The 22,474-nt window shown below is 43.4% G+C and overlaps 1 protein-coding gene across 1 annotated transcript in view; it reads left to right on the forward strand.

Annotated features, from left to right (window-relative positions):
* The first annotated feature begins 260 nt into the window (after positions 1 to 260).
* TBC1D2B (TBC1 domain family, member 2B) overlaps positions 261 to 22,474 on the forward strand; it is a 68,709-nt gene continuing 46,495 nt past the window's right edge. The window contains exons 1-3 of the mRNA XM_011938439.1: positions 261 to 357; positions 11,981 to 12,134; positions 21,245 to 21,413. Of these exons, the coding sequence (XP_011793829.1) occupies positions 334 to 357; positions 11,981 to 12,134; positions 21,245 to 21,413 (347 nt within the window). The 5' untranslated portion in view covers positions 261 to 333. The remainder of the gene's footprint in view (positions 358 to 11,980; positions 12,135 to 21,244; positions 21,414 to 22,474) is intronic.

The following is a 22,474-nucleotide window of genomic DNA, read 5'->3' on the forward strand; positions in this document are numbered from 1 at the left end:
AAAGACTGACCCTGTATGACGGTGGCTTTCTAAGTGAACTAGAAATAACTAAACTGCGTGGGTGGAGACCAGTGAAGTGTGAGCCCTCCATCCTCAGGTTGAGTCTCTGTGGTTTATAACTGCATATCTTCTTTGCATTCTGAGTTTCTATGCTCCAGAGGAATGACTTTTGGCCCAATTCTCCATTAGCCCTAAGGTTTCTGTCTTCTGTGCTGATCGTAGTGGCTGGCAGACCCTGCATGCTAGGGTTCCTCCCTGAGCATTCAGAGGAGGCTCCTGGAGGGAACAGTGTTCACTTGGCATCTTTGGGTATTTCTGGGAGGGTGAATTGCAATGATTACCACCACCAAAGAACTGGTAATTACTTTCAGATCCCCTAGCTTTTCACCAGAGAGAAGTGGGTAACAATGATGTAGGATGACCATCTGATAATCCTAAGACACCAGCTCCACCTTAAAACACTGTTAGAAATCACCGTGGTTCCCAAACATGCCTGTAAATTCACTGAAAGACTAGGCAGGTTCCTGGTACTGGGCTCTCCTGCCTCCCAAATGTCTGATGGGTGGAGCCTGGGAACCTATCCTATCTCCATTTCCTAAAACATCTTGTTAAGTCAGTCATTCTTTTGCCCTAGTTTTAGTTGAAAAACATCAAGCAGAATAATGTGGTATTGCATCGTGTGTGGAAGCCACTGTGGGCGGAGGTGGAGCAAGACTATCCAATAGGCCACAGGCTGTGGCTGCAGGAGTTGTTATTTATCGTGAGCTCATCCCTGGCTCTCTCACATTGTGCAATGGCAGAGCTGAGAGAGAACCATAGGAATGTAGCCCTGTGGTCACTTGGAGGCCTCATGTTCCCTTTCTCTCTGAAACAGAAAGCATTTTGACAGGCTTCTACATTTCCTGTAGGGACGAGCATGTCCGGAGAGTGGCCTTGTCCTTGCCCTTGTCTTGATGAAATCTGTGGCTCAGCCCAGCCGGGTGGCCTGGGCTGTGAGAGGCTTTGATGTGGCCAAATCCCTCACAAGCCCAGTTGTTTTCATTGCCCACTTTCCTGTGAACTCACATTTGCTCTTCTTTGTTCTAGTTGTAGGCCCTCTTCTTCTAGTCCATTACCCTTAGTTGCTAATCTCTGTTAAATGGTATTTGCTTAAAAATGTACTTGCTGAATATGGGTTTAAGAAATGGCTTTTCTCTCAAGGTATTTGTTTTTTAAAAGGGGTGCTTGAGTGTTAGAGATGGCAGAACTCCTCAGACCAACACCTGCCAGAATGGATGAGGCATGTGGCATCTTCCCAGGGAATGGACTATTCAGGGAAATTGATTATGGGTTCTAGGTGTGTGCTCAGCCTTTGAAAGGAGTTAGATTAGAACTATTTTAATAAGATATGATTATTTTGTAAGACATATGGATGCTAATTTTAAGATAGCAATTTTAAAAGATATAAAAGGAGGTTTTATTATGTTCACTAGAGGAATGGAGGTTTGTGACCTTGCATTCCGTTTTCCAAGGAGCCAGGAGATCCAGTATTTGCCTTCTCAGTCTCTGTTGCTGGGCTGAAACAGAAGATTTCAAAACCTTCCTGGGGGAAAAAATACATTTTTTTTTCCCCATTGGTGCTGGTCCAGATCCCTTGAGATTGTTTCCAGGCTCATGATTTTGAAACACTCAGGAAAAAATTTGGAACCTGAAGTTATTTATCAGATTCGGGGTTGTAGTCTGTTTTCTATTTGAATTTTGTTTTGTATTATCAGGCTGCTTACAATATTCTTGTGCTTTTTATTGCTTATGGAAGAAATTACTTTAGACATTTCTTAGAGATCCAGATATCCTTCCTTGGATTTAAGAAACAAAAATTACTTCATTATGAGCAGCCATTGCATTCTTTTGAGAAATGGATACTCAAAACTATCCATGTAATTTAAATTGCTTTCTATAAGGTATGCAGACTTGACCCATTCTGTATATATATTTTCCTTCCTTGGCTCTTTCGTGATTGTTGGTTATGTTCTTTTGGCTTATAAACATGGTGGGACCTGATCCATTGGGAAGGAACCCAGAGTTCATAACCCTAAGTGGGTGATTGAGGTGGTGTGCATCATATAGAGCATGTTGGAGTTATGATCGTTTGGTTGTATAAGGGATGTTGGCTGGCCTTGTAGATGAGATGTTTGAGCTGGGTCTTGAGTGAGTAGGAATTTGTTAGGGAGGTGTTAGTGCAGTAGGAGCAGAGATTGTGAAGGCTTTTGTGGGCCTTTTGTGTGGGAGAAAGGTTATAGTTCTATGTGTGGGGCAGTGTGTGCCAGATTTCTTGACACTTGGAAGCCATGAGAGAGTTTTAAGCATGCAACATATATGACTTCATTGGCTAGGTGTCAGAAGAGTGTTTGGAGAGGGGAGACTGAGACAGCAAGTCTAGTTAGGAAGCTGTTGCGGAGGCCCAGGGGTAGATGAATCTGGAGACCCAGGGGTCCCGGCGTCAGGACGCATGAATCTGAAAGACTGACAAGGGAGTCCTTAGTAATAGGAGACCTGGCGATTCTATTATATCAGGATAGAGAAGTTTCTGTCCTCTCCATATTTGCTTGTGTGTGGTCTTGTTATTGCTCACAGCAGTCTAGTTTTGAGAAATGCTGTTAGAGCAGAATTGTGATTAAGAGTGGAAGCATGTTGGCCATTGTAGACTGATGGTCATGCCCTCTCCCAGTGACACTATGCCTAGCCCTCTAGATTGGATGTCCAGAGGACCTTCTCTACTGATGTGGGGACCAGCATCTGATATAGTTTTATTTGTCCCTGAAGCCAACCCAGAGGTTTTTATTTGAACTTTGCTATTGATTGAGGCCATCAGCATTTCAATATTTGAGAAAAACCGTAGAGGAACTTGTGATTCCTGCTGAAATGCTGAGAGGATTGATTTTGTCTTGGACATGCTCTCTCATCCTTCCCCTTGATAGCAAGTAATGCAGACTAGGTTTAAATTTTGACTGTGCCAAGTGACTGTGAGATTTGGGGTAAACATGATAATACAGATAGTTGATACACAATGGTACTTTGTGTCAAATACTCTTCTGAGCTTAACACATGTTAAGTTATCATGGGTAAACATGATAATATAGATAATTGATACCTAATGAGTACTTGGTGCCAAACACCCTTTTGAGCTTAACACATGTTAACTCATTAATCTTCAATACCATGAAGTAGGTTCCTATTATTATTATTTCAATTTTACCAGCAAGGAATCTGAGGCCTAGACAGTTTATGTAACTTACCTAACATAGCTAGCCAGTAGCAGAGCTGGGATTTGAACCTTGGCAGTTAGGCTCCAGGGTCCATGGGCAAGCAGATGATACTGTTTGGGGAGAGATAGTTACAAGGGTTAAATGACAGTGTGTATAAAGCGAAAACATAGTGTCTGGCACACAGTAATTGTTATATGGATGGTGTCTAATATAATATGCAAATATTATGGAAGAGTCTATATAATTTTAATACAGTTTTATAAAGAAAATATATGGGTAGAGAATTTTCTGTACATTTATGGGTAGAAAAATGTTTGGAAATACCAAAGTATTGATGGTGGTTATTTCTGGTGATGCAGCTATGTTCATTTTATTTTCTTCTTTGCTTTCCTGTATTTTCCAAATTCTCCTCAGCAGATGTAGATTGTTATTATTTGAAATAGAAGTCTAAAATATATATATATTTTTAAACTAAAGATTAATAGGAACTCACCAGACAAACAGGATTTCCCACAGTCCAGGAAGAGTGAAGAGCCCTGCAAAGTTACGGTGGTGTGAAACTCTACACCACGCTTAGTGACTTTTAAGTTGTTTGGTCTTTTTTCAGTTCCTCTTTGTCTATTAATTTATTTGTAGTGTTTTAGACACATATTTTCTTTGCTTTGCTTTCTTTGTGGGTTTAGAAAGCCCTTTACCTTCCAAGAAAATAGAAATGTTAGGACAGCAGTTTCTTGTGCTACTGGGGAGAATCATCAGCCCTCTTATAATCAGTGACTCCCTGCTGCCTGGAGCTGGCTTCCAGGGTTGCCCATGGGAGAAGCAGCTCCCGGGCTTACGGTTTGAAGTGTCTGTCCTTCTAGCTTTCAGTTTTGGGCTCGGTCTTGAAAGAGTGTTTTGTTTTCCTCGTCTACTGCATCATGGTGCACATGGCATTCATTTTCTGTGTAGAGTCTTGTGGCTGCTGTTTATACTTCAGTTTTAGCTAAACCTTCCCATGTGAATTTCTGCTATGCCGCATTGCTTGATTTAAGTCCTATCTTCCCTTCCATACCTTTATAATTGGTGGAAATCTATACAACTGTTGTAAGAGGTAGAAAGAGATAGAAACTTAATTTTAATTATATAGGCTTTTTCTTCTACTGATCTAATGATTTTTATTAAATTTACTTATTTATTAAATTCATTCATTTAATGGTTTTTATTAAATACATTAGTTTGTTAAATCTTGAATTAAATTTGAAATTATTTTCTCTGATGATAGGTTTCTTACCCAGGGCATCACTTATTTTTTTCCAGATATTTGGCCAGTCGTCCTAATGCAGTTATATATATTATATATATAAATTATATATATATATATTTGGAGACAGGGTCTCACACTGTCGCCCGGCCTGTAGTACAGTGGTACAGTTATGGCTCACTGCAGCTTCAACCTCCTGGGCTCAAGAAATTCTCCTACCTCAGCCTTCTGAGTAGCTGGGACTGCAGGCATGCACCACCACACCTGGCTAATTTTTGTACTTTTTGTAGAGAGGGGATTTCACCATGTTGGCCAGGCTGGTCTCGAACTCCTGGGTTCAAGTGATCTGCCTGCCTCTGCCTCCCAAAGTGCTGGGATTACAGGCGTCAGCCACTGTGCCTGGCCTATTATTATATTTTTAAGAGACAGGGTCTTGTTTTTGAGATGGAGTTTCGCTCTTGTTGCCCAGGTTAGAGTGCAGTGCCACGATCTTAGCTCCCTGCAATCTCTGCCTCCCAGGTTTAAATGATTCTCCTGCCTCAGCCTCCCGAGTAGCTGGGATTATAGGAGTGTGCCACCACACCTCGTAAATTTATATTTTTAATAGAGATGAGGTTTTACCATATTGCCCAGGCTGATCTCGAACTCCTGGGCTCAAGCAGTCTGCCTGCCTCTGCCTCCCAAAGTGCTGGGATTACAGGCATGAGCCACTGTGCCTGGCCTATTATTATATTTTAAAGAGACAGGGTCTTCTGTTTTCATTTTTGAGACAGAATTTCACTCTTGTTGCCCAGGCTGGAGTGCAGTGGCACAATCTCGACTCACTGCAACCTCTGCTTCCTGGGTTTAAACGATTCTTCTGCCTTGGCCTCCCAAGTAGCTGCAATTATAGGAGTGCGCCACCACACCTGGCTAATTTTGGTATTTTTAATAGAGATGAGGTTTCACCATGTTGGCCAGGCTGGTCCCGAACTCCAGACTTAAGGTGATCTGCCTGCCTCAGCCTCCCAAAATGCTGGGATTACAGGAGTGAGCCACGGTGCCTGGTTAACCAAGAGATTGGTCTTGCTCTGTCGCCCAGGCTGGGTACAGATCTTGGCTCACTGCAAACTCTGTATCCTGGGCTAAAGGGATCCTCTAACCTTAGCCTCTTGAGTAGCTGGTTCTCACAAGTACATGCCACTGTGCCTGGCTAATTTTTTTTTTTTTAGAGATGTGGTTTCACCATGTTGCTCAGGCTGGTCTCAAACTCCTGAGCCCAGGCGATTCACCCACCTGGGCCTCCCAAAGGGCTAGGATTACTGGCATGAGCCACTGCGCCTGGCCTCTAGATTTCTTAATTGGATACCTAGCCATTTTATGTTGATTATAATTATGAACTTGTTTCCCACTGTTTATTGTTGGCATAAAGGAAAATGTTTGCTTGCGGTGAATATCTCAGAGGTAGGAATTAACCAGATCTCATCCAGTTCTGTATTCTTAGTGCTAACTACTGGACTTGGCCCAAGTTAGGCTCTTAATAAACATTTGTCAAGCAAATGAACACTTTATGTACATGGTGTTGTCCCTTTTTCCTCTTTTGAACTACTTTAGCTACATTTCTAGGAATGGAATTGTGGGTCGAAGAATGTGAATATTATTATAGCTTCTAAAATGTGGTAAATTTTGATAGTTGGGCATTGTTTACCAAAGGGAATAAAAGCTTAGATAAACTTGTTGTTTAGTGGAGATAATGAGGCCCAACTCCCTGTAGATGCTGCTGGATTGCTACTCCAGCCCCTCTCCTCACAATCACGCACTTCCCACTGGGAGTGGACCCTTAATATTTGTGTATTGAAATCAGTTAACTTGTAATCAAACAACTTTATTGTGGGACTTGTCTAAGCATCAAATTGAGAGCCGGTGGGAGGCTGAGGGGAGTCTCTGGGGCCCAAGAGAAGAAACAGGTGGCCAGGGCCTGTCTCACACATGAGTGGGCTTCTGGGTTTTGCGCTACGAGAGACCTGGGGACGGCAGGTTGTGGGAGCAGCTGGGGCATCACATGGTACTTCTCAGCCAGCTGTCAAGGACTGCATTCCCACCTCAAGCAGAACGCAGATGGCTTGCTTTTATTCTTCTGGCTGGTGCCTCATGTCTTGGCACCCAAAGGCAGCAGATGGCTGCCATGTAGAATTGTGACTACCCAATCCTTATCTGCCCCTCTTCCTGAGTGGAAGAAACCCAGGACGTTCATGCAGCCATGTAAGAGACAACTACAATGGCTTTCCAAGATGTTCGGCTTTGTCTCATATTGGGATTGGTGCCATATTTGACCTGGGATTTCAGCAGTGTTGAGAGGAAGTAGCAACAATTGAACATGAGAGGATGAGTCAGATATTTGAGTATTTATATTCAGGACACTGTGCAAGGCATCTTGGATCATATTGAGACCAGCAGGTCTGGCCTCTGCCTTTAAGGAACTTAGGTTAGTGAGGAACACGCAGGGAGTGCCCTCATCTCCATGGGAGGGTTACCTGGGCTACAAGATTCTCCAGGCTCCCCATTCAGAGAATGGAGACAGGATGTACCCCCAAATCAGGGAAACCTGCTCTGAAGAGGTGGCCTTTGCATTGGACCTTGAAGGGTGAGTAGGAAGGAGCTGAGGAGACTGGTGTTAGGGGAGACAAAATGCACACCCAGGTCAGGGAAACCTGCTCTGAAGAGGTGGCCTTTGCATTGGACCTCGAAGGGTGAGTAGGAAGGATCTGGAGAGATTGGTGTTAGGGGAGACTCAGGAGCTGGCCTGGGTGAGGCATCAGACAGCACACGCTAACACCTGGCTTCTTGCTGGGTGCTTGCCTAGAATCAGCTCTGGAGCTCTGCTTTGTCACTGTTTCTTCTAGCATGAGTGGAATGCCTGTCTGACTCTCCAGAACTTGGGACCACAGCATTTTAAATGGTCATTCTGAGGGGTGGGGGGCAGATGGTGATCCTTCCTAGTCCTCACTCCTCTGGCGGGCATGTCTGTGGTGAATGCTGTGTGGTTCTGGTGGTAAGCTTCTGCGCTAACTGGCTCATTGTTACCAGCTGAGCTGAGGCTCAGCGGAGGGAACTCCTGGTGATAGACCCAGCAAGGCATTGTCTGTGCAGCCAGATCACTCGAAGCTCCTACTCGCCCCACTTTGGGAGCACTGAATAAAGGCACTAAAGCTGTGAGCCAGACCAGCATATGCCTGGGTTCCTAAAGAATGTTGGCCTCTCCTTGGACATTAATAGACCATGGAGTGGTTAGAGATATGGAGGTGCCTGTTTAAAGAGAGAAGTTATCTTGAGTCATAAAGTGCTGTAGAAGAGCAATGGTGTTGGCTGCCCCAAGCCCCCATAGGGACCCCATGCCCTTGGGTTACGTTATAATCCTGAGGTGCTGTTTCTTGCCAAGCCAGATCTCCCACCAACTTTGGCTCTCAAAATGGAATATATTTGCCATTGTGGTGTAGACCAGCTCTGTTGAGTAAAGATAAGATGTGAGCCACATACATACTTTTAAATTTTCAAGTAGTCACATTAAACCGGTAAAATTAATTTTAATACTATTGTATTTAATTCAGTGCATCCAAAAGATTTTATCATTTGGCGCTGGCCTCCTCTCATGTGCTCAGTAGTCACGTCTGGCTAGTGGCTATTGTGTTGGACAGGGCAGATCTGAACCAATTTATTGGGACTGGGGCGATAAAGAGGCTGGTTTGTGATTATACATTTAATTAGGCCTGAGCCGAATCTCCATTTAGTCCTTCGCTGAAAGATACCAGATGGAAAACCCAGAGGCTTTTTGGATTTCTACTGATTTTGCTGTATTGTACTTTTAGTGGTGCTCAGTCTTAGAACCTGTGTGTGTTTCTGTCTTTGGGTTTCGGCTCTCTTCAGAAAAGGCCCTTTGGGGCTTTTATGTCAAAGCACATGCCCCAGAGACATTTCAGACAACCTGGCCCCCAGCCTTTTACTAGCTAATTGGGGATTGAAGTAAAAAGTCTTCTAGTGATCTCTAGATTTTTTTTTTTTTTTGAGACAGAGTCTCACTGTCGCCCAGGTTGGAGTGCAGTGGCACTGTGTCAGCTCACTGCAGCCTCCATCTCGGGTTCAAGCAGTTCTCCTGCCTCAGCTTCCCAAGTATTACAGGTGCCCACAACCACGCCTGGCTAATTTAAAAAAATATTTTTAGTAGAGGCAGGGTTTTCACCATGTTGGCTAGGCTGGTCTCAAACTCCTGACCTCAGGTTATCTGCCTGCCTCGTCCTCCCGAAGTGCTGAGATTACAGGTGTGAGCCACCACACCTGCCTGTCTAGATTTTTTTTTTTTGAAAGGAAACAAACCCAGTTAATCAGTATCTAGATTAACTGCCTTATTGACCAGATTTTACCCACCTTATTGACTGAATTTCTACAGTATGATAAAATAGCAGTTGTTGAAAGCATGTGATCTTAAAGTTTTGCCCTGGGAATTTAGTGAGAGATGACTCAGAGGTTACTAATTGTTTCCCAGTTAGATTTAATACTCAGAGATTTAAAGGGAAAAGGATTTGTTGTAAAAAGCAGATTTTTCATGGTGCCTGCATTGTCAGAGGCAGCTGGAGAGGTTGGTTCAGATCTGTCCTAGTGAGTGTGTGCCAGCTTCTCTGAGCAGCCTGTGGCTCCTGAGCATAAATAGAAACACAGCTGTGTGTGCAGGCTGAACAAGAGGAAGTAGAGCAAGTGTCTGGACGCCTCCCTGGCTGGAGCAGAAGGCTCCCAGGGTGCTTAGCTCATCCGTGGCATGGGGATGGAAGGGCCAGGTAGTCAGGGAGCTGGTGGGAGGACCAGACACACACATTTCCCCCACCCAAACACACAGTTGCCTCTAAGGGTTGGGGGGTTTGGCAGACTGGGCTCACAGTATTGACTCCCTGTATGACCTAGACAAGTCAATTCCCTTTCTGGGCCTCTATCCACTCATCTGCAAAAAAAAAGGGGAGGAACTGGGTGGGCTTTGGGCTCTGAATTTGGCTGTGGTTGTGTGTCTCAGTTCCTGACTTGCCTGGTGACTCTCCTCTCCCCTCCTGTGGAAATGCTTGTGTGCTCTTTGCTCTGCCCCAGGGCCAGGCTGAGCTCCTGTGTCTACCCTGCAACCAGCCTGCCGCCAAAACTCCAGACTGCAGTTCATGGATCTCTCAGGTGGGCTCATGGCCTCTGGCCTGAGCTAATCTCCTCCTTTATGCAAACTGTGCACCTGCCTTTCCCTCACCACCATTTTCACCAGCAGTACCTTTGTCTAATAATCTGATATGTGTCCTTCCCCAGTGCCCTGCTAAATTCCCCATTCCATCTCTTTAGGAAGGCACACAAGTCCCTTCAGGGCCAGGTCCTTGCCACTCACTGACCTCACCTCACTCCTGCTCTCTGACCTTTTCACTTTTGTAGACACTCCTATCTCTTCCTGGAATCTATTTTCCTCTGGCCACTGCCTGCTTCCCATTTAAGACCAAGCTCTCCTGTATCATTTTCTGATCATTCATTCACTATTCCTACATATATGTATTCAGTAAATACTGACCTACTGTGTGCCTGGCACTGAGCTAGATGCTAGAGAAATGGAGACAACTTGGAGTTTGTTTCTTGGAGAAGATAGACATTAAACCAATACTTTGAAGCTTTTAAACCTGCATGTGGCAGGTGTCCTGAACTTTGAGTACCTTGTCCTTTGCTGCACCTCCCTCCTTGGCTCTTTGTCCTTCCCCAGTGCTCTCCAGTCACGCCAGCCCTGCCTCACCTGCTCTGCTTTCTGTCATAGCACTTAATGCAGCATGGAAATTACTGGGTGTTTTTTCCTGTCTTTCTCACTAGGCCAAGCCCCAGGTCTGGGTATCTGATAGGTGCTTGGCAAATGTTGGTTAAATGAATGGATGAAATGGCAACTTGGCTGATAGTTGGAAGAACTTTCTGTAAAATACCCAAATATCCTGTAATGAAGGCTTTTCTTTATCTGAGGCCAGGTATGCAAGTATCACTAAAAAGACTCAAGTTGTAGCCACAGCACCCAGAGGTTATCCTTTGTATCCTTTGCTTATAAGTAGTAGTAGTTTGTTTTAGGCCTGTCTCTTGCTGTCATGCCTGCAGAGCCATTTTCTTCACTGCCTCTGATCTTGGGAACCACCGTGTCTGATGTCTGCACATGTCACTGGATGCCAGTGTTGATGAAGTTCCCATAATTGTGTCATGGCAGCCTTCCTTCTTCTTGGGACTCCTTTGCAGGGGGCAGCCTGGAGACCTTAACCCATACCTGCAGTCTAGTTTGTTTATAGTTAGGTTCATTGTTCTGGGTCCTCTCCCCCATCTTGGTTGATTTTTTTAAATAATATTCACTCTTTGTGTATATAATTCTATGATTTTGGACAAATGCATAGAATCATGACTTTACCATCAGAACCATGATACAGAACAGTTCTGTCACCCACAGATTCTTGTGCTGCCCCTTTGTAGTCAGCTGCTCCCCTCCCTGCCAAGCCCTGGCAACCACCGATTTGTTTTCTGTTCTGACAATTTTGCCTTTTCAGGGTGTTACATAAATGACATCATATAGTATATAGCCGTTTGGGTCAGGCTTCTTTCACTTAGCAATATGCATTTAATATTTATCCATGTTGTAGGAATCAATAGTGTGCTCCTTTTTATTGCTAAATAGTATTTTATTGTATGGATGTGTACCACAGTTTTTTTTTAATCCTTTCACCAGATGAAGTTCTCATTTTTTTGGCAATTATGAATAAAACCTCTGTACATACTTACATACAGGTCTTTGTGTGAATATGTTTTCATTCCTCTTGGGTGGATATGTAGGGATGGGCTTTCCAGGTCACTTGGTAAGTGTATGTTTAACTTTATAAGGAATTGCCAAACCGTTTTCTAAAGTAGCTGCACCAAGTTGCATTCTACCAGCAGCTTGTGAAAGTTCTAGCTGCCCTTCACCCTTGTCAGCACTTGGCATTGTCAGCTTTTTGAAATATTAGCCATTCTGATAGGAGTGCCAGCTAGTTTTTAATCTGCAGTTTTCTTTGTATACTCTTAGATGCTGATGGAGTTTAAATATCGTTATATGATGTGATTTGGCAAGGCCGTCATTCATACCTATGTAAGATTTTATTTCTGAAGATGGAATTTATAGTTGCTCAGAGCAAAAGAGCAGCAGTATTATCACACCTTCCTAAACAGTTTTGAGGAAAATGTTATGCTGCATTATTCTTTAATTTTAGAATTTAAAAAGACTTCTTATTAACTGGGTTCAATTCTTCGTGTCACAATTGCTGTTTGCTTGACCAACTCATCATGAGTAAAAGCTACTAATCTTGTAGCTGAAGTTTCCTTGATCTGTTCATCTTAACTCTCATATGGCAAGCTGAACAGTCTGTACGCATAAGACATAATATTTTTTAAGCTCTTCATATTATTGGTGGCCATAACATGTTTTTCCCCTCCCTCTTTCTAGGCTCCCAATCGTCAACTCATGACTTACTGGTTACAGGAGCTTCAGCAGAAGAGATGGGAATATTGTAACAGTCTCGACATGGTCAAGTGGGACAGCAGGACCTCTCCAACTCCCGGGGATTTTCCTAAGGGTCTTGTAGCCAGAGATAACACCGGTAAGGCAAAAATAAAGGGGAGCTGGGTCAGTTATTTGTGTGAGCCATTCGATACCACATATGAACTTAGCAGTGAATGAAAATGATTTTAGAAAGAAAATCATAGTGATGCTACCTTATGAGTGGACAGCATTCCACAGTTACCCAGCGCCTCCATGTACGAAGCTTATGCAAGCCCAGTGATGGCCTTGGAATCAGGCAAGGCCAGTGCCAAGCATATGGAAGAGATGATACGACTAAGGTCAGCATGTAGTAAGTTGTGGTGCTGTAAGTCTAATTGTGACTGCAGGGCCAGCCTTTCTACCACACCTAATGATGGAGCACTCGTGCCTAAATAGTCATGCTTGGGCAGACTTGCCAAGGTTAACAGGTGTTTGTATACACTAGGAAGGTATTCGCAAAACATTCCACTTATAATTCTCTAGTGTTTCTTAGGAAGACTTTAACCTTCAAACATTGATTTAATTCTGTCCTGGATTCGTGGCATTTCTATAACTCAGGGTAATCCCTGGCCATTTGCAGCATGGAGATAACCTCTAGAAAGAACAGGACAACAATTATTTGCTGCCCATCCTACCCCCCCTGCAAAGACTGTGGAGATGGTACTATTTTTGGCCCCCGCTCTCCATACAGGGCAAAGAACACATCCAGAAAAACAAACAAATAAACACAAAAGCCTCCTAAGCTCAGAAGTAAGGTCTAAAAAGCCCAGGCCATCGTACTAGTATTTTTGGAAGACACATGGAGCATACATTAAAAGAAGTAGACAACAGTGAGGACTGGTTCTAACAGTTTCATAAAGAGATGTTGTCTGCACTTAATAAAACCCGTGGGACCCTTTGCTCAGCAGAACACAGGGCTGCATCCGAGTTGCCTGTCCCACCAAGGATGGTGTTGGCACATGTGTGGCTGTTTTACTCCAGAAATAAATGCGTTCTTAGACAAATTTTTCATCTCCAAATTTGCCAGTCTTGTTTTTACTTGTCCCAGTATTTTTCAGTAGGTTAATCCTCTTATCAGTGAGAAATTACTATATATGCTTTGTACCTGTTGATATATTTTCTGTGAGAGTTTTTGAGTCACTTTCCCGACTGACTCAGCACTCTGACTATTCCAAGTTCTGAGGTCATGCCTTTATTTTCAACTTTTTGCCCCCTTATGTTTAGTTCAGGGTCAAGTCACTGGTAACTGAGTTGTTTTGAAAGCCACTCTTATAGTGCTTTTCATCAAAAGGAGCTCCTAACTGAGTGTCTGAGTCACTTGGAACATTTGGAAATCCTGTGGGAACAGGCAGTGTTCATGAGTATAGCCACTGCCTTTGGCACAGGAGGTGCTTGATTTGCCTCAGTTCCTTTGTTCCAAGGACACCAAGTGCTTCTTTCTAGCAAAGTCTCAGGGATATTAAACCAAAAGGAGGATAAAGAAGTGATGCTTATCCCTCTAGTCTCTTTATAACAGCTGTCCTTCCTCCTTCTAAGCCAAAATGCTGTGATTGGAGAGCCAGAGAAAACATCTGAAGCCCATATTTGTTTCTCCTCCTTTGATTTGGGGACTCCAGGTATCGAATTTAGCATTTGAGTAAATGCCCTCTGACATTTACTCATTCAGTCAGCAGAGTTGGCACTCAAGATGAACTTTGTCCATCTCCTCACAGAATTTCTAGTCAAGCAGGGTGGTTGTGCAGATAAAAAATGAGAGAAATGTGCAATGTGAGGGAAGGGTGCATGCTGGTACCATGGGCTGTAAGTGGGCTCTGCATAGCTTCTGGCAGTTAGGGCTTCTCTGAGGAAGTGCATCTAAGCCAAGGCCTGGAGGATGGCTAGGAATTAGCTAGGTAGAGAAGCGGGGAGGCAGATGACAGGGCTGGACTTCAGTGCCTTCCCAGAGCTGCAGTCAGGATGGCTACCGGCTGGAAGCAGTTGTGGGGTGCAAGTTGAACCTGGGGGCACACCCGGGACCCAGAGCCAGAGCTGGGGGAGAGCCTAGACTGCTGGCCTTGGGATTTTGGACTTTATCCTAAGAACAATGGAGTGCCTTTGAAGATTTTATTGATAGAAATGACTATAACTTAAGACTTCTATTAATTTTTAGATAGCTTCTGAGAACAAGGAATGAAACTTTGGGCCCCAGAGCAGTATGTGAGACTATAATAGTTCAGGAAGTCAAAAAATCTAAAGCAGGAAGTCAAGAAGAAAAGCTTGTATTTTAGACCCTTTTGTTTCATCATCAGAGATCAAATCCGGTTCAAAGATAAATTGTGTTGTGTTATATGGCAGTGCTCTGTGAAGTTTCTAAAGCCATGCTTGTAGTTATCTGCTCAGCTTAGCCTACTCTAGCAAGAATTAAAGAAGAGTGTTTTTATAACTGATTTGCATTAAAAATAAAATTTTTCCTAGTATTGTCTCGTGGTCACCCAGTTGTTTGGAACATTTTGGTTTGTAGTCTAATGGGCGTCACCCATCAGGACCCTCCTAGCGCCTAAAGTCAATATGGGGAAAAATATAGGGGATTAACATTTTCCACTGATAGCTAGTTGTGTATCTTAGAAGGCAGCTCTACCTCGTGGAAGAAGCCCTGTGGGCCTGTGAGTCTTGGGGATATTTACTAGTTGTCAGACTAAGTCAGTCATTTATCCTGTAGTACAGGGGTAGGAAACTGTGGCTCTGGGAATTGAAGTTTGTTCACCCTCCTTTGTAGTTGTTATAAGGATCAAATGGGAAACTGCATTGTTAAGTGTAAAGAGCCATATGTATGTGTATATACACATATATTATATATTGTATACATATGTATGAGATGATAGCATTTTGAAAGGGTTAGCATTATGTTCAGCTGTAATTAACAAGAAACCTTCCTAATAAGGACTTACACATAGGGAGTGATTTGTCTCACGTGATAAGCAGTTTATGGCTGGCATAGCTACTCACTAGTGCCGCTGAGGGGCCCAAGCTGTCTCTGACTCTGTTTTCCATTGCTAGAGTGTATTAGCTTTCCTGCTCATGCTAGCTGCCCCTGGTGTCCACTTACATCAAAAAGCAGAATGCTTTCCCAGAAACCTGTGGCTTATGCATCATTAGCTGGAACTGTCACATGGCCATTCCTAGCTGGAAGGAGTCTGGGAAGCCAAGTATTTTAGCTGAGCACATGGCCACGATCAAAACCAAGGTTTATAAGTAAGGAAAAGCTGGATTGAATATTCATTAAGGAGCCAGCACTGTCACATAGTTGCTTACATTAATTTTTTTTCTAGAATCTGTGTTGAGCAAGAGACTTTCCTGTGTGTGATTGGAACTTGCAGCTTTATTATTAGTCAATATCTGTTCTGTCTGCCTTCTATTTTGTAGCCTGTCCTCTGAGGGCATGTCATGCCTCAAATACCATTCCACATTGTCTTCTGTGTTTGGATAGATAAAGACCTAGTTTCAACACAAAAGAATAATTTGCATAAAGATACAATCAGGGGTCCACAAACCTTTATAGCTGTTGAGAATGAGGTAACTAGAACCCAAAGGAGGTGCCCATAAATGACTAATAGCCTCATTACAGGATGTATGTCTAGCACATTCTGTTTACTTCATTCCCCACATAAACTAATGAGCAAACAAGCCGGGGTAACAAGATCCTGCTTTTTTAAAAAAAACTTATTGAAAGTTCATGAGTACTAAAGCATTCATGGTCATAGCAGGCTCAAATGCCCAAGTGCCTGTTTGAATATGGATGGTACTTCTTGCAGAACATTGTATTGTGAAGACAGTTTGAAGGATGACCACACATTTCCTCCCTTGAAGCAGCTGCGTCGGGTAGTTGAACTGTTACACTCTTAACAGCTTGTGTGCAAGGGGATGGTGTGGGAGGAGTAGCTGTAACTTTCAGTCCTCAGGCAGCCTGAGCAGCGCTCTCGGTGCGGGGTGCAGGGTGTAGAGGGCTGCCAGAAGGAAAGCTATTAGGTAGAATGCAGGCCCCGCGTTGGCAGTGCCACAGGAATTACACATCAACCTTTAATGTCATGATTCCATACGGAGATCAAGGAAGCTGTGCTTCGTGTAATCCTTGTAAAATGCAAAATGCCATCCGTTATTGTGAAGTATCGGTAGTTATCAGCATTGTTATCTGAGAGACAGCATGGAGAGAGCTTATGGGACCTTGAGCACATCATGATTTCCCCATCTGTGAAGCAAGATGCTCTGTGAACCAGGTTCCTTCTGGTTTGAAGGTTCTGTGAAAGTCAGGTTGTGAAAGAATGTGACTGGGAGGGAGGATGTGAGGGAGATGCTGAGTGGGGTTAGATTGCAGTTCTGTCTGGGAGGAGCCTGCTGGATAGGGTCGGAAAGGAGACTATCTGGAACAAGCTTGGAGTTTGGTGTCAGCAGGGACATCTTCAGCCTAGATTTGGTGGGACTTAATGCAGGTGAATACAGGGGTTGATGTGGCTGTGAATGGGGGCAGGGGCAGTGGCTGAGTCAGGTTGCAGGAAGACAGGGAGGAATGGGAAAGGAAAAGAGGGAAACCCCCACCCCAATTCAGGGAATCTGTCAGAGGCAAGGTGGCAGGAGAGAGGAAAGTCAGGAAGGATGATGAGTATAAATCCATTCAAGAACTGCAGGAGCCTTTGCTGCCTTCTGCCCGATTGTTTAAACCCACAGAAGGCCTTTTCTCCCATGCCGTGTTAGCAAGTTCCTGTCTTTTATGGATTAATTTGGTCATTTAACCAGTATTTATTCAGTCACTCCTCTATGCTAGGTGTTGGATATGCAGCTGTTAGCAAATCAGATAGAGGTTCAGTTCTCACAGAGTTGTGTCCTTGATGGGGGTAGGAGACAGGCAGATGAATAATTAACCAGACATATGGACTGGCCTATGCTGGGGCCTGTCAGGACCCAGTGGTTTGCCGCCTCTTTTTTTGGTGCTTAGATGCACGCTGTGTTCTCACTTGGAAGATATTTCTGTTCCTCCTGACTGGTCCTTCACAATCTGTATTAAAACTCACATTGGTAAATAAAAAAAAATTTTCAGGTTAAGCCCACCCTGTCTTCCTCCAGCTCCCAATGTTGACACCCACACTTTCGTTTGCTGTGCATCCTTAATGCCTGCTTTTCATTAAGATGCATATGGGGACAACCCTTTCCCAGTGTTCTTTTCTCCTTTCTTGGATGCAGCTACAGGCCTGGGTTGAGTTTTATGAGAATTCTCCCACTGTACACAGTTCTGTGCTCTGCAGAAGTTGCTGGCGGAGCACCTAGGCCTAACTGAGACAGCAGGAGAGGAGAGGGAATACTCACTGAGGCAGTCCAGATGTAGGCAGGAGCCGCCCCTGTGCAGGGAGTCCCATTAGGAGGAGACTTTGAGCATCATGTTTTAGAATGCAGCAAGTGGGAAGGGCTGTTGGAGGCCAGGAAGGCTGGAGACCAGGGAGGAGAAGCCAGCAGCTCCAGGGAGCCTGAGACTGCCCAGGGTCACACTGGATTTAGAGGCGGTGCTAGAATCAGAACCTAGGAAATGGGAACAATGCAGTCGGAAACTCCCTCAGAGTTTTCATTTAGGCATTTGAAAATGTTTAAAAAGGACAGAGGTCTAAACACCAAAAACCGTCAGGCACAGACTTTCTTTCACCACTGAAGCTGTAAGACAAAAGACATGTTCATGAACACCAGTCCAGCCTCTTAAAATCTTCGAGGAAATGTTGCCATGTCCTAGTTTGTGTTTTCCCTTAATGTCCTCCTTGAGGCGGTTCCCTGCATGCTAATGTTAGGACATGTATTGAGGAGAAGCCAGCAGCTCTGCTTTCATTAAGTACATCTCACATGGTCTCTTAAAAACCAAAAACCAGACAAAAATAACAGTTACAGCAAAAATATATTAAGCTGGAAAAGAGCTTCTTTTTCAAGTCAGATAATTACTTTTAGAAATTGTCCTCCAACATGTTCCTCCCTGGTCTCTGGTCCCTTTTCTCCACCCCTCCCTGGGGCCTCTGAGTTCCTCAGGAAGTATTTCCAGTATGGGCTGTGGATTGCTGCAAGGCCTGGGGTTTTCTTGGTAATAGGCACTTTGCCACATAAGCATTTGACAGTCTGATCTCGCAGAGAGGCCGTTCATCACCTTGCTACTAACCCACACAGGAAGAAGAGGCCAGACTCAGCCTGTAGTAGAAATCCGTACAGTTTGTTGTGTTTATTTCCTGATTTGGCTTAGAATTGTGATGATTGTTGTAAGACCAGCCTTTGAAGTAAAGGAGTTTGTGCTGCGCCCGTACTCCATGTACCTGTAAACTGACACACGCACTCACCAACATTGAGCACCCCCCGCCCCCCACTCCAGGTACTGTGCCCTCCTCTGATAGGTACACTCATCTCTACCTGCCTTGCGATATTTGTATACTGCAGGGGCAGGTGTCCGGGTTCTGGCTCTGGCTCTGGACTCTAGTGTCCTGATGGAGAAAGTAGGTAAGGAGACTAGACTGGATTAGTGGGGTTTGAACTTTTTTTTTCTTTTGTTTGCTGGAACCTCTTTTCCAAATGAAATCTTAAAGGGAACCCCAGTATATAAAAGGTGAAGAGAGGAACTGCTGAGGATGAAACTGAGCATGGGGTCCCCATCCTCTTCTCCCTCTGGAAGTCCCCCAGGCATCTTCTGGAACCCTAAGACTCAGAGGAAGGGTCTGGATCCCAAGGACTCAATGTATTTATTCTGTGGTGACTTGGAGCTTGACATGTTACTGTTTTACTTTTGTCTGTCTCCTGGACGTGTTCTCCTTTATGGGGAAAGTTCTGTCTCATCGGTTGTTGTGCCCTCGGTGCCTAGTGCTTAATACATGATAGTAAAACCAAGAACTGGCAATCTGTGGTTATTTGTAACTTCTTGCCTCTTGACTCAAGAGGCTGCAGTGAGCCGCGATCACACCACTACACTCCAGGCCTCAGTGACAGAGTGAGATCCAATCTCAAAAAAGTAAAAAAAATAAATAAATAAATAAATAAATAAAGTGTGTACTCTGTTACCAAGCCTGTAATTCTTCTGTTCCCAGCACACCATCTTGCTTTTCCTAGTCAGACCCTACTGTAAGCCATGCATTGACTCTTCTGGCCAGAGCCAAATTACCCTGATAGATACACAGCAGTTGTTTACTCATGCTACGCCCAAGATACTCTCCCAGTGTGTTTTTGAAGCCCTTCCCACACTGACTGGTCAAGTCAGAACCTGCCTACACAGTGCAGGCTCATCATGCGACATTCAGTACGTTGCTCTCCAAGCCTGAGCAGCCCAGGAATGCCTGCTCTCTGTTTCGTTTACCAGTGCTCAGTGACCTTTAGCAGAGACCTGTTCTTGCTGACTCTGGTTTTGTGCTCCTGATCAGAAACGAATTTTTCTTGGCTGGGTACAGTGGCTTACACCTGTAATCCCAGCACTTTGGGATGCCAAGGTGGAAGAATTGCTTGAACCCAGGCATTCAAGACTAGCCTGGGCAACATGGCAAACCCTGTCTCTACAAAAAAACAAAACAAAATAAAACAAACAAAAAATCCCCAAAAATTAGCTAGACATGGTGCGTGCCTGTAGTCCCAGCTACTTGGGAGGCTGAGGCAAGAGGATCTCACAGGCCTGGGAGGTTGAGACTGCAGTGAGTCGTGTTCACTGAGATCCTATCTCGAAAGAGAAAAGAATTTTTCTTGAATATCAGTGGTCAGCAGTCAATTCTGATTTCACAGAAAGAGATGGTTCATTTTGTTGATACAGAGATACTTTAAAAAGAAGTGTAGATCAAATTGATTATTTTAAAGTAATATTGAATTCTGTTTACAAGCATGTCCTATTCTCAGAGAGATTATGCCATTTGGCATGGGAGAATTCTACCACTGAAACACCAGTGCAGATTATGTCATTTGGAAGAATACAAAGTATTTGTAGTTAGAAATGTTTTTATCAGCACAGTGGCTCATGTCTATAATCCCAGCACTTTGGGAGGCGGAGGTGGGTAGATCACCTGAGGTCAGGAGTTCGTGACCAGCCTGGCCAACATGATGAAACCTCGTCTCTACTAAAAATACAAAAATTAGCTGGGCGTGGTGCCGGGTGCCTGTAATCCCAGCTACCTGGGAGACTGAGGCAGGAGAATCACTTGAACCCATGAGGAGGAGGTTGCAGTGAGCCAAGACTGCGCCATTGGATTCCATCCTAGGCAACAAGAGCGAAACACTCCATCCTGGGCAACAAGAGCCAAACTCCGTCTTGGGAGAAAAAAAAAGAAAATTTTTTATCAAAAAAAAATTTTTTAAGTAACTTTTTATTTTGGGAAATTTTAAACATATACAAAGAATAACATAATATTACCTCCAGGTTTATTAGGTAGTTGCAGCAATAATTACGCCTTTTGTTTCATTGATATCCTGCTTTGTTATTTTGAAGCAAATAACATGTTACCTGAAGCAAATATTACTATGTATTTGTTAAGTAACAAAATACTGCTCTTTTGAAGTAAATCCTGACCATCATATGATTTCCACCTTAACTATTTCAAAAGTTTACATTTTAAAGATGTGTTGTGAAGTTTCATCATGCCTTAGCATCAGTGTGTTTGCTTGTGAATTTACTGAACTGCTATTCTGTGATGTGCAAACTTTATTTTTTCAGTATCATTCTTTACAAGTATTAGCAAATACGTTTATATTTGTATTTCTCCCACTTTCTTAGAGAAAAGATACCCTTGTATAATCTGATCTGCACTTTGCTTTTCTTATATAACAGTTTATCCTGGAAATTGTTTCTTATCAGTACAGATGATTGGACTTTGATGACGGGTTTATGGTGAGGGTTATTGGTCTACAGTACTGGAGGAAAATTCTAGCCTTTGCTTTCTGTGGGCCAACACTGTTAATACTTGGTGGTTTGAGGTATGTCACAACCTTCCTTTGAGAAACATGGAGCTATTTAGATGAAAATGGTTTCAGAACACCAGAGTTAGCCACAGATAATGTTTTTATATAGTATACATTAAAAATATACTATTACATAGTTTAATTTTTTATATAGTATATCAAGTCAATGTTTTATGTGGGATGTCAAGTTTTGTGTGGAAGCTTTGAGTAACTGACATTTGTTTACCTTTTTCTTTTCAGATTTAATTTACCCACACCCAAACGCTTCTGCAGAAAAAGCCAGAAATGTCCTAGCTGTGGAGACTGTGCCTGGAGAGCTGGTGGGAGAACAAGCTGCAAATCAGCCCGCCCCAGGGCATCCAAATTCCATTAATTTTTACTCTTTGAAACAGTGGGGCAATGAGCTCAAGTGAGTCTTTGGAAAGCAGCATATGAAATTGAAAATGGATTGTTTCTGATAATGTATGTTATAATTTTATAAATGAGGTTATAAAACTATCTTACACTTAAAAAGGCCTTTATTGTTTACATCATACTTTCCCATAGATCATTGTGGTTTTAGCTTGTATTACATGCTTATTCCATGTCTGACACTATGCCAAACATTTTCACACTTACGGTTTAATTTAATTGCTCAGCTCTGTGAAGTAGGTCATATGGCTGACATTTTACAGAGACTGAAACTGGCTGAAGGAGAGGTCACAATTCTTCCAGGCTGCAGAGCTGGGGCTTCTTGTGCCTAGGGCCTAGTCACCTCTCCAAGACACTGGGTTGGCCAGGTCCTGTGCTCTGGATTTCCATTCCCTGTTTGTGCATGGTCTAGTGAGAGTGGAGGTGGGTTGGTTTTTGTTTGTTGGTTTGGTTTTTATGAGATGAGGTCTTGCTGTGTTGGCCAGGCGGGTTTCAAGTCCTGGGCTCAAGTGATCCTCCTGCCTCAGCCTCTTGAGTAGTTGGGACTACAGGCAGTTGCCACTATGGTCGACTTGTTTTTTAAATAAGAACTTCATTGAGATACAAGTCCCACACTGTACAATTCACCTATTTAAAATGTACAATTCAGTGATTTTTGGTATATTCACAGAGTTGTGCTACCATCACCACAATCAATTTTTAAATATTTTCATCAATCCAAAAAGAAACTCATTACATTAGCAATTCCTTCTCATTTCCCCCAACCCCTTCTCCTCTGTCAACCCTCAACCGTAGGCAACTCCTATCTGTATGAATTTTTTTTTTTGGTGGGATTTTTGTTTTGTTTTGTTTTGTTTTGTTTGAGACAAGGTCTTGCTCTGTTACCTAGGCTGGCGTGCAGTTGCATGATCGTGGCTCACTGCAGCCTTGAACTCCTGAGCTCAAGCATTCCTCCTACCTCAGCTTCCAAAGTAGCTGGGACTACAGGCGTACACCACCATGCTCGGCTAATATTTTAATTTTTTTTTTTTTTTTTTTTTTGTAGAGACAGGGGTCTCT

Source organism: Colobus angolensis, unplaced genomic scaffold, assembly GCF_000951035.1.
Source record: "Colobus angolensis palliatus isolate OR3802 unplaced genomic scaffold, Cang.pa_1.0 Scaffold172, whole genome shotgun sequence".
In the NCBI taxonomy this organism is placed as follows: Eukaryota; Metazoa; Chordata; class Mammalia; order Primates; family Cercopithecidae; genus Colobus; species Colobus angolensis.